The 12,626-nt window shown below is 37.2% G+C and overlaps 1 protein-coding gene across 1 annotated transcript; it reads right to left on the bottom strand.

Moving 5' to 3' along the window:
- Positions 1–1,591: 1,591 nt before the first annotated feature.
- LOC140158897 (uncharacterized) lies at positions 1,592–11,798 on the bottom strand. Its single transcript, XM_072182164.1, has 12 exons — positions 11,496–11,798; positions 10,257–10,706; positions 9,043–9,769; positions 8,484–8,636; positions 7,889–8,021; positions 6,905–7,108; positions 6,270–6,564; positions 5,150–5,364; positions 4,424–4,555; positions 3,527–3,697; positions 2,592–2,714; positions 1,592–1,720 (listed from the first exon to the last, which is right to left on the bottom strand). The coding sequence occupies exons 1-12, from the start codon at positions 11,782–11,784 to the stop codon at positions 1,601–1,603; spliced, it is 3,012 nt and encodes a 1,003-aa protein (XP_072038265.1). The 5' UTR covers positions 11,785–11,798; the 3' UTR covers positions 1,592–1,600.
- Positions 11,799–12,626: the final 828 nt, after the last annotated feature.

Raw genomic sequence — 12,626 nt, forward strand, 5'->3', positions numbered from 1 at the left:
TTTCAATCATACACTCTCTCTTCATTTACAGAATTATACTCTTTCTCAATACTCCAATACATGGTCATCATTGTCTTAGCTAGAGACCCATCAACCAGTCAATTTTAGACTAGCACTCCAAATCAGGGATGGAAAAATGTTTTCACTGTTGCTGCAAAATTATAACAGCAGGATAATTTTAGAAGTTTTACATCAAACTGATGAGTATACATATATATTTGAGCTGTATGAACCCTCCCAATGAGTTACACAAATCTGGTTTATGGTTCGAGGTCAAATATAAGAGAGAAGGTTTCATTAGACAAATGACCAGCACTTGCAAATTCATAACTGAGACCCTGATCCATGACCTTGTGAATGAACTTGAGAGGTTTATACATGTTGGTAGTAGAAATCAAAAGGTTAAAAACTGGTCAAAACACTCGCTGATAATTTTCTAAAATATAAAAGATTTGCTATCAGAAACACCATACAATACTATTAGTTATCCCCTGTTTGTTCATGCAATATGAAAAATATCACTGGTTTTAGGTCATATTACATGAGGCTGCAGGCCGAGTGTGATACGACCTCAAATCAGTAATATTTTTCGTAATGCATGAACAAACATGGGGTAACAAATTTATCATTCAGTAGACATGAATTTAATATATTAAAACAAATAAATAAATAAATAGCGCTACAACCCCAAAATAATCAAGTTTCAAACTCTTCCATGCATTCTTTGCAGTTTTCAGTCATGCGACTACCGCCAGGACATGTAATATGGTGCGCCATTGCCAACACGCGATGCGAGGAGTGCATAATTACCGTCTATACCGCATACGAGATCAGGTTACAATACTGTGAGTATGCAGACCCGCTGATTGCCAGTGCTGATTATATAAAGCGCTGTTTAATACGGCTATATGCTGTACTGTACTTTATGAAAACTGAACGATACAGAATTATATTATTTGGCTATTTTAACCAATGAAATGTTGTTATTCATGTCTACTGAATGATAAAATACAATACAACCAAGCATTTCTATAACGCCCTCTCCAATGACCACAGTTCTTTCCAAAAAGAACACATTAAATTATAACCACTCCAAAGGACATTTTCATCCTCTGTATAAGCACTAGAGGTTTATCAGTCAGTTGACTTACAGTATTACACCACTGAGGACGGAGAATGGTTTCTCTGACATACCGTATTTCGTCGAATAGTCGCCCCCCCCTCAAATAAATGCCCGACCACTTTTTTCAACCAAGATGTTTCAAAAATTCCGATATTTCCATGCTATCTTGTGTAGTAAGCTTACCAAGTTGCTCACATGGTCGCGAGTAGCAGCAATAAATGTCGAAAATCTGCATCCGAACCCGGAAGTGAACCAAAAGTCAGTGTCAAAAGGTCATAGTTCGTCATTAATAAACGCCCCCCCCTTGGGAAAATGTAACGCCCGAGGCGTTTATTCGACAATACGGTATTCGGATCAAAAATGGGAGCATTGTTGACCAGTTTTATCTGTATTATTTTTTATCCGATTTCTATCTATCTATTGTTTTTCCCTAATATAAGGTTGCATAAGTTCTTAATATTTGTTTCATTCATCATCTTAGTTAGACTTTCCAGCAGTCTCCTGTTTCTTCATTTGATGTGCAAGTTGTTCAATGCATGTCTTGCCAGCATGTGTAAGCAGTCTAGCTTGCCCAAAGTTTGACTTTGCTCCTAGAAGCTGCAACAGAAAAATAATAAGGGAAAAGAAAAAGTACATATAAATAATTTGGTAGAAAATTTGTTATTTATGTGTAGATAAATATCACACTACAGAATAGTCATTTAGTCAGTTGAAAATATTTGGAGCATACTCTATCATATGCTCCAAAGCAGTGCCTCCTGCCATATGTAAGCTTTGTATATTTGTTCATATCAGCATCACAATCCCTCTTCCAAATGGTAACATATTCTACAATTCTTGACAGAGTCTGTTCACACTGTTTATTGCCTGGTCACAACCATACAATCATACAATGCAATGAGGTACCACAATTTCATGATGACATTCAATTAGGCAAGCTACACCAGCAAAAAGAGTGTAAAATGACAAAAAACGTATAATAAATTGTGGCATATGTGGCACATCGGTCTAAGACTTGGATTCATAATCACTAGGTAGCTTGAGGTTGTGGGTTCGAGCCAAGTTGTGGACTAGGTGTATAAATATGTACTGGCTTTATTTAATGCCAGGAAGGTAACAGATTTGTTGTGGAGAAGGTGCAGCGATCCACCTACAGCAACATTATATGGATGTTGGTCCAAATTCTTTGAGATGAGCACTCTGGCCTGTGAACAAAGGTTCGTTCCCCTTAACCCCTTGAGCACTACCTGCCAATCTAACATAAAATCTTATTGGTCAATTACATGATACCTTCATTTTAATCACCAATCTGAATGAAGCTTTGCAAATAATTCACCCTAATATTTTTGCATGGTGAAATTATTCTAACAATGTTGCTGATTGGTCTAATTGATAATGAAAACTTTTTTTTTGACCAATAGGCAGGTAGTTCTCATGGGGTTAACCTTTTTATAATCAATTGTCTTACCTCATCCAGCCTTGCAGTGATAAACTCTAGTCTGTCAGTTACTACAGTAAACGGTTTCCTATGTTTCCTTGTTAAGCTTTTATCACTCAAGTATACAGCCATAAACTCCAACACAAAATGAGCCTGTAGTGGATCGAAAAAGTATGAGCATTTGGATATCATTATGGTTCACATTCACATAGATAAATAGATATGACTCTTTATTTTTTTATGCATCCTACCGATGTTGCATAAGTTGGCAATTTCCATTTGTAACATGGCCAATCTCTTCCTAACAGAAATGACCAATAATGACATGTTTGATCAAAATGAACCTTAAGTTGGTATTACACCCCCTGATAAATTTTGTGACTAATTTTGCATTTTTCTCAAAAAGTAACTACACACTGGTAACAAAAGGTATGTATATTATTGGGGCATGGAATCCAATTACTTCACTGAAATTTCAGTGACTCAAGACAAGTGGTGCATTATATATGTTAAGAAATGAGGTACATTCTAGCGGTACCTCTTTTTCTTATCATAAATAACGTACCGCTTGTCTTGAGCCACTGAAATTCCAGTGTAGAAACTGGATTCCTTGCCCCTATAATATTCGAAACTTTTGTTACCAGTGTGTAAATTATAAGGAATAAGAAAATGTACAAAAAAATCAAAAGTCTTCTTTATGGATTAAATTTATTATCTTTCCAAGTTTTTCCATTTTCGACATTTTATCCATAAGGCACCAATGCAATGAACCAAGACCACATTATTATTGCATAAATCCTTTTAACAGTATATTTTGTTCCGCAAGTCATGTGATTTTGTTAAATACACTAAATTTTATTCAATTTCTGCCCTTCCTTTGAAAGGCATATGCATGACAAATGAATATGGTGGGTGGCTTTCCAATAACAGCACATAAAAAGCTGTAACTCTATTTATTAGCTTACCTCAAAACAAAACTTAACAAGTTCCTGTCTCTGAGAAGATTTGCGTATCAGTGAAGCCAGACTATGTGTGGTGGAAGCCCAGGTGACTGGTAGATACTCCCCACTATCATCCCAAATCAATGGATTCAATGATGGACGGCTTGATTGAGTTGCGCGCGACTTCTTCAAAAACTGAAACAATTAAAAGAAATTGTGAAATTAAAGTTCAAACTATGAAGAATATCAATGTCATAGCTCCCATAACATCCTAAAAGAGCACAAGTCATGCACATCAAAAGTTTATAAATCACTGTAATTTTACATCAAAATTTACAGAAACATTTAAAATACTGAGGTGTTATAGTGCAAAAAAGGCCCTATCTGCAATAGCTGCCAGGTGTTACATTTTTATTGTAAACAATATAGAATGCAGAAACTGACCAATATCTATAATAGAGCAGCTATTACAGATATAGCCTTTTTGCACCACCCCTTGATATTCTCTGGTAAGTCAAGATAAGAAATAATAATTTGGATTTATAAAGTGCATTTTTCCAGAGGATTCGAAGTGCTGCAAGTGCAATTTCACTGCCACTGGCGACTCATCTGAATCAGATTGCATCAACTAGGCCAGTTGCAGCTGAAGGCAGATCTATCCACACTTAGATTGTAACATCCACCAATTATATATGCAGGTCCACAAAGTCCCACTGAGCATGCTGAGTGATGGAAGTTTTTGATAACCAAATAACTAATCACCAATTTTGAAAGCAGGAGGAAACCGTAGATCCAGGAGAAAACCTGCAAGAGCGAGCATGGATCAGGATAGACCAAGTGCTTATACAGTCCTTAATGGGAATGACCGGGGCTTGAACCAGGGAGTCAGTGGTGCAAGGTGAGAGAACAAAGTCAACATACCTCTCTAGCAGTTAGCCTGTATACATTTTCCTCATATCTTCTCATTACACTCTTAGTGCGTAGTTCTCTGTGATGCATTGCAAGTTCAGATAGAGTATAAGCTGACTTCTTGTCATCATCTAACCACACGGTCTGGAAAACGAAAGGGTAACAAGAATACACACATTTAGTTGGAAATAGTGTTCATTGCTGCAATGCAATCTAATAATTTGCATCCAACTTGTATCTGCTGCTCCAATTTTATAATACATTGATCTTTAAGCTTCACTTGCATATAACTGCATACCAACAGTATTTGTTTAAAAAATTTGACCATCTATTATCTGATTTCATACTGTCCAGCCACTTGCCGCTTCGCTTGCAGGAAAGTGCAAGCGGTATGATGAAGTGTCACATTGCTAGCAGCAAACAGCATGCAGTATGTATGAAATCAGCATAATAATACACTAATTCAGTTAAAAATTGTGGAAATTTCAGAAAAAAATTTATCTTTCAAACTTTTCGACATCCTGAAAGGTTTTTTAAACATATATGATGTGGTATACACTATACAGTAGATAAATATCCCAATTCACACCTATTTGTGCTATTTATTTTACGCCTATAAGTGTTTTGGCTATGACCTTTAGAAAAAATTTAAAGAAAAGACTCCACCCCTTGGAGGGGATCTATGGACAATCAAACATTTTTTTTTACTTAAAGAATATTCATTGATAATGTATATACCTGAGTTGTAATCTTTGTTTTTGGACATTTGATATTAATGCCAGACCAGCCATGTAAATTCCATTCACCCAAACACATCCAACAAAAACTAGAACCACACATCCTGCAGCTCATATGAGGGCATCCTCCGTTCTTCTCGATTGGGTATTTGCATTTTGGGCACCTCTTCACTTCAACGCTGACTATAGGTGGCGCTCTGTTTTTCATTCTGGGAACTGAAATACAAGAAAAACATCACCTGATTAAATATGGGCAACCAGACGGATCAAACAACATTGGGATTGAAACCTTCAAGGGCATCATACCAGCAGTCACAGCATGCGATTCAAAAATTGCTAGTGATCAAACGCTGGTAACATTTTCACAATCACCAGCAGAGTGCATTCGCTGCAAGCGTCAGAGCATCAAAGTTGCTTTGAAGTCAACTGGCTTGCGACTTAATGCTCAAGCATGCTAACAACTTATTGATTAGATATCGGCAGTCGCTCTGCCGATTAGTGACAAAAATTATGTCATAAAAATATGCTACGCTCCTAGCGATTGCTTAGATATGTCCTTCAGTCTTTAGCAGGGGATATTATATCAACCACTTCGATTGATGAATTGGTTATTTATTGTATCAAAATGAAGCAATACATAGTACAAAATGCTAATGTTCTGTGACATCCCCCCACCCTCCACTACAATGTTTTACAGATCTCCTTTTACAAATTAAGCGTACTGCTAAAGTCCCACACATGTTATTTTTCACAAGATCCTATGCACATGCTTGTCATCGTGCGCATATTATGTACGCTAGGGTTAATGCTTAAAAGGGACCTTGCAAAAGAATATAAGTCTGTCATCGCTTAAATACTTGTTATGAAACTGTGAATTTTAAACTAGCTGCTATAGACAAATCTGACGAGCCAAGTGATGGTCAGGATTAAGTTGGCCATAGCTGAGGGCCATCCGTGCCAAACTAGCTTAGTTTGGATTGCGATCCAAGACGCTCACTATCGCGAGTGCCTGTGATACTGGCGTCACCTAAAATGGATGGATGGCCCCCAGCTATGGCCCCCAGCTATGGCCGCCAGTGAAGTTTAGGAATGTGTCAAGTCGGATACGTGTATAAACTTACCCATCTGTTTGACAAGTTTCCTGTATCCAGCGGCTTGTTTGCAAGTAGCAGGCCAATGTGCATCCTGCATACACAAAGAACACCACAGCCAGCCGCATTCACAGTTGACAGCTACACTTCCAGACCCAGCAACCACACATGCCATACGGCCACACTTGGGGTTTGGGCACCATTGCCATTCTGTCTTACGACGGATGGCTGCATCTTTCATGTGATCAAGATGGCGGAAGAAATCAGAGGTGGACATGAAGGACATCTTGGTGACGATATCTGCAGCTGATTTGCAATCATAGGCCTATTGTGAATAAAAGGAAACCATCACACCCATTAGGAATGTTACATTATATTCTTAAGATCATCGAAAGAAGCATACAAGTTAGTGGCTCCTAACTTGCTACATGTAGAAATGGCCAAAGCGCATTACTGCGATCATTTGGTGTTGATAGCTGTCCTCGAGTAAAAATGTTTAAATTGCTATTGCAACATTAACATAATAGTGTATAGATTTCAACCAATCTTTGTTCAGTATATACTTCCTCATGCAAGCTAATGGAGTGCAGTATATTTTGTCTTCCGTTATTATTGACAAAGTTAACAAACCTGAGAGAAATTATCACAAAAGTTCAATCACTTACTGGACAAATGATGTTGAAATCCCCTTGCTTGACCCTTGACCTCAAGTGTTGCATCCAGCATTCATTACAGAACCAGTGCCCACATGCATTCAATGCTGCAGCCTCAACACCACCACAAGCTGGTTGTAAAATCTCGTAGCAAATTCCACAAAATGGATTGAATGCATTGGTTACATCAGGCTGCATGTCACAAATGTCTGTATCCTTTTCAAATAAAAAAAAGTATATAAAGTGATAAAAAATTGCTGCATAATTTATTTTTAATTACACTTGTTTTAATTTCATTTTAACCTTCAATTGGAAACTAGAGTATTTTATTACAGAAACCAAGAACCAACAAAACCCGGAACAAGTCACCAGGCATGTTTTTGAGTTATTGGCCTTTAAAGATGACATTCCCATTAAAAAATCAAATTTTGGAATTCATAATTTCATGGTATTTGACTTTGAGACTAAGTGTACTTTCAAATCATTGAAAGTACTTATTAAAAAGAGGTTTATTTAATCAATAATTGACATTCAATCCTGCAATAAAGCAGAAAACTAATTAGCCCATAAACTCAGAATAGCAATCTGGCAAAAATATCAAGGTATCAGTTACAAAATTATCCATATCTTGAAAAGTATTGATGCTATGTATATAATCTTGGTGTCATTTTAAAGCTTATTGTCCCATGCTTATATTTTTATTCAAATCACAAAATGTCAAAAATGCGACTTGTTCCTGGTTTTGTCAGAACGGGTCACATATTAATAATGCTACCATCCAAATACAAGATTTCTGGAAATGCAAATTGCTGCCATTATCTTGTTTATGACTGGTCAATATTCAAACATAGGAAATATGTAACACAAATTCTGCCAATGTCACATGATTTTCTTATTCAATTTGAAAAAGTGTGCTACAGCAAAAATAATAGCAGCAAGACAACACAGACCTACCTTAAAATTGATCTTAATTTGACTCTGGCTATCCATACATACCTCAGACTCCTCTTGAATCTCTCGGAATATACCATCAGGTCTATCCACTCTTAGTTCCCAGCCATTCGCCTTGGTTACTGTCTCCATGGAAATTGCATACTTTGATGAAAGTTTCTTTTGTGACTTGGTTTCACTGAAAGTAAAGTGAAGTTATGCCATTCAGAGTTATAACTGACTTTGATTACTTTGTTTCTTGTGAATGTTTACTTTTTGAGAAAATAATTAAATATTATCATATAAATCTGTCTTTCTGACATATAGTGAGCTTGTATTTAAAAACAAACAGAAGTGATTTAAAGTGCAATATGCTAAATGCACAAGGCCTCTGCAGACCTACCACAGGGCCTTTAAAAACATGCTCTACGCTGAGAAAAGTTATAATCCGAGAACTGCTAAAACCCAGTAACCGCTCCACCAGAGAAAAAAAAAAGAGTGGAGCGGTTACTGAAGTTAGCAGTTCTCGCGGTATAACATGTCTCAGAGTATAGTGTGTTTAAAACAAGGCCCTGTGGTAGGGCTACTTGAAAGGAGAGGAGTGCAATTTTCGAAGGAAAACGTTTCATATCTAACCAAGATTGAATTAACATTGACTTACTCATTATTGTTGGCTCTCATGTCATCAACCATGTTAGTCAGCCACTGCACCACATCCAACACAGTATGTACCAAGCCATTCCTAGCATGCCACGCTTCTGATAAATCAGACTCATTGATGGTCCCAAAGTGTGGGTTGATGATTACTGTCATCCTGGAAATAAACCAAAACCACTTTAGTATTAAAACTTAGCATTATTTATTTTAACATCCTGGACACTACTGGTTATCTAACAGCATTTCTGATTGGTTGATAACTTGAAATGCTCATTTCAATTGCCAATTATGACTAGGCTTTAAAATATTTTGGTTAAACTTACATTTGCAGATGAACTTATTAATACCCTCCTTGATTAGTTCAAAATTGGACACAATATTCATTTTGGCCAATCGGCAGGTAGTTCTCATGGGGTTAAAGCTATAGGTACACTACATTGCCTGCAAATCATGACAGTTCAACATGGGGCAGTTTCAAAAGCAGTACTATGTAAAATACTATGCTGCTCAGTGCTCACACATTTTTTTTTCTTCAATTTTTGACTTCCTTGGTAATTACTCACCTTGCATTCACAAATTCTTCCATCTGCTGACCTTCGGCATTGAACAAGTTACAACAAATATTGTTCCTATTGTTATCATCTATCACTTCAAACAGTGCATACACCTGCCTGCTTGCTGGAGCAGATAATCTTTGTGACACATCAATGGCAAACCGACGAGGCTGACACATGGACTCGATGTACGCACATCCAAATGTGTTCTTGAGTTGACCTGGTAAGATGGTCTGCGTTGCTAGTCTTAACATAGTAGTTGGCTTGATATCTAGTTCATCATGATGAGGAAATGGTTCATCTATGGTAACTGTTGCAGCATCGTTTGGTGCTGGTTCTTCTACAGCTGAGTTATCATCGGATGTGTCGGATTTTTCTTCATAAATTGTTGCCTTCTTTCCAAACATCTTAACTGGATTTGAAGATGCGCTATTTGTATTAATGTACTCAGAGTTTTCATCATAAACTGATTTCTTACACTTCCTCCTCCTCTTGGCTTTCTTATATGATCTCTTCAAGAGATGATCTACTACCATTCCCAGACTTGGTGAGCTGCGAGGTATTGCTTGTTCCTCCAACATGTGCTGGTCTTCTTTTTCTACCTCCATCTCGCATTCATCCCATAATCGCTCACATATGTCTTGTTTGAACGAATGTGTATCACACAGACCATGCCAATACTTGTAGTTCTTGACTCTTTGACCCTTTTGCTTGGAAGCTGGCTTTGTTTCATTGACTGAAATTAAAAGAAAAAGCCAGAAAGATGGTCAAATTGCATGATGGCATGGTGTTGATAACAAGTGAGGGGAGAGCTTAGCAATGAAAATCATTGACCAAAACCAAAATCAAGACCTTGAAAATGACCATTGTGGGTCATTTTTAAGTATCCGATATCACATCACTTTATCATCAAAGCTTTACAATGCTACATGTATAACAACTACACCAAACGTTCATGAAAGTTCATCTGTGTTGGTATAAATTATGATTTTGATTTAAACTTTTGATCCAAACACAAAGAATTAATTCCTACCTCGGAATTTTCAGATGGTACTGTCATGGGTGAACTACTCACTCGCTGATGAAAGATGGAGTACCATCTGAAAATTCGAGGTAGGAATTAATTCTTTGTGTTTGGATCAAAAGTTTAAATCAAAATCAGAACAACTACACCAGTTAAATATATTTCTTATAACATTGTCACAAAATTATTCCAAACTTACCCATTTTTTTATACACATGTGCCTCTTTTCTCCACTGAGAGTTCTCATCTTGTCTTGGATAACATATCTCATAATAAAGTTCCACAGGCTCTGGTTCTGTTTCATCAGGAGGTAGATCTCTCCAAGGTGACGTTTCTTCTTTGCGATGTACTCCGATTAGTCCTTTACTCTTCAAGCGTAACTGTGATGCCAAAGCATACTTCTGGTTGGGTAGGACCTCTGGGCGATCTGTGTGACTTTCACATACTCGTACACAATCAGGCCGTGTTGCTCGGCGGGGACATCCGTTTGACATAGTTAGATCTCGCTCAACAAGAACAGTCTTAAAGTCAAGGTTTTCCAAGTTATTTACAGCACATATGTTGCGTTGCAACTCTTCAGCTAGTAGCCATCTCTTGCGTTTATTCAAGGAGTAGGGAATATCTGTGCTTGCGTAGATTCCAGACCAGGCTATTTAAAGAAAAACATAAACACATTGATATCATGTTTTTCAACTACATGTATAAAGAAATATTCCTTCTAGATAATTGAATTGCTGACAAGAAACGTCACAACAGCAGGCAGTCAAACATCACTGATTTTGTGAATTCTCCAATCAACATTATTTTACTCTTGATTTAATGGCAAACAAGAAAGCAATTTGATAAAGACAAAATCGAACATCAAAATGAAGATAAAATAAAAGTGTACAAATATTATTTTCTCATTGCACAACAAGCCTGTCGAATTTTGCATGGTTCTGTGCCAGCAGTAGACACAAGTCAAGGATAGCAATTTACAGTTTTATAGCAGGTTATTTACATGTTTTGTGCAATATATATGACATTATGATTAAATCAACCTATCTATAATTTTTAATCGTTTTGGTGACAGGCCTCCAAGTAAGGCCATATATTAAAACAAATGGACCATTCCCTTTACCCCAGGATAAATAACTAAACGTATATGAATGATTTTAAAAGCCAGGGCCCTACTACAAGTATTGGTCAGTACAAAACTGCATATACTTAGAGAATAAGCAATAGGAATTTTTGTGTTTGCTATCTTCTAATGTGTGATAGACAACAGGCAGGTCCAATATTTTATCATAGAGGTTGCCAGTGTACCATTCATATCAGTTACTCCGATCCATATGACATGCAGGAACTAATAAAATTTGTTGCTTACAAGCTAAACCAAACCTACTGACTAAGAATATATGCAAAGTTATTTTTCATTTCCCATATATATAAAACCTACCATTCCATGCTGAATCTCGAGCTGTTTCTATTGATCCAGAACTTGGTTCCAGACCACCATCGTCAACATAGTTGGAAAATTCTTCACAGATGGCTTTGATTTCATCCTGTTGAGTACCATTTGATCTTACAATTTTGTGAATAGTAAATTGACCTCTGTAGGTTTGATATCCCCGGGGATATCCACAGTCTTCAGTTTTAAGTCGTCGCATTGTGTGACCTGTACAATGACCACGCCTTCCTGGTTTGTCTTGATGTCCAACCCTGCAACCTCTGTTGTTGGTATCCATTTCTATAAGGGTTGGGTCTGATTCAAAGAAAAAAAAAAGTAAAAAAACATAAATTATGATAGCATACTGTTTTTTCTGAACTCATTGTGATTTCCCCAATCAAGACTTAGATTTGAAGAGAATCACAGAATCGATTCTCGTAATGATTCTCGTAAGATTCGGTTGCGAAAATCAACTTCTCTCATTGTATATACAGTAAGTGCAGTGACTATGATGGATTTTGATTCTCGTAAATCAAGACGAAATTTAGGCCCTGGAAGTAGTCTCTCAGTCCCAGTCGTCCACAGCTTGAGCATTCAAACAAAAGCATGCGAGTCTAAAATGAAATTTTACTGACAAATCCATGACATAAAAATATCGGCATGTTTGGGATAAACCGGGATGGGGATGATGTTGTGGATAAAGAAATGGGCCTTTTTTTAAAAATATCATTTCCTGAAGGACTCGTTTTAGACGTTTACCAGCTTGGTGAATGTAACTTGTAAGGTCTTGACACCCCTGCAGTGTTTCCCATTGGGAAGGATCAGAATAAACAATTAAACAAACAAACCTGTTGTGTACTTTGTAGCAGCAATAAAATTCTACGGACTCTGCCAGTCTGAACGTACTGTGTGCGTGATGGGACTTTTGTGTATGGAACAGGTGGGGCAGATTCACCACGAGCTGATCTTCTTTCCTGGGCGTCTTCTTCGCTTTTCTTGCCTCTTCCAGGGTCCTCCAACTCCCTGTACAACCTCCTCTGTTCGTAACTCTCTGTAACTTTTAACATGTTGACAGGTGTATCAATATTTATGGTTTTATTTTACACTCAGGTTTACAACTTGTTGTGCAATTAGGAAATT

Source organism: Amphiura filiformis, chromosome 8 (genome assembly GCF_039555335.1).
Source record: "Amphiura filiformis chromosome 8, Afil_fr2py, whole genome shotgun sequence".
Classification (NCBI taxonomy): domain Eukaryota; kingdom Metazoa; phylum Echinodermata; class Ophiuroidea; order Amphilepidida; family Amphiuridae; genus Amphiura; species Amphiura filiformis.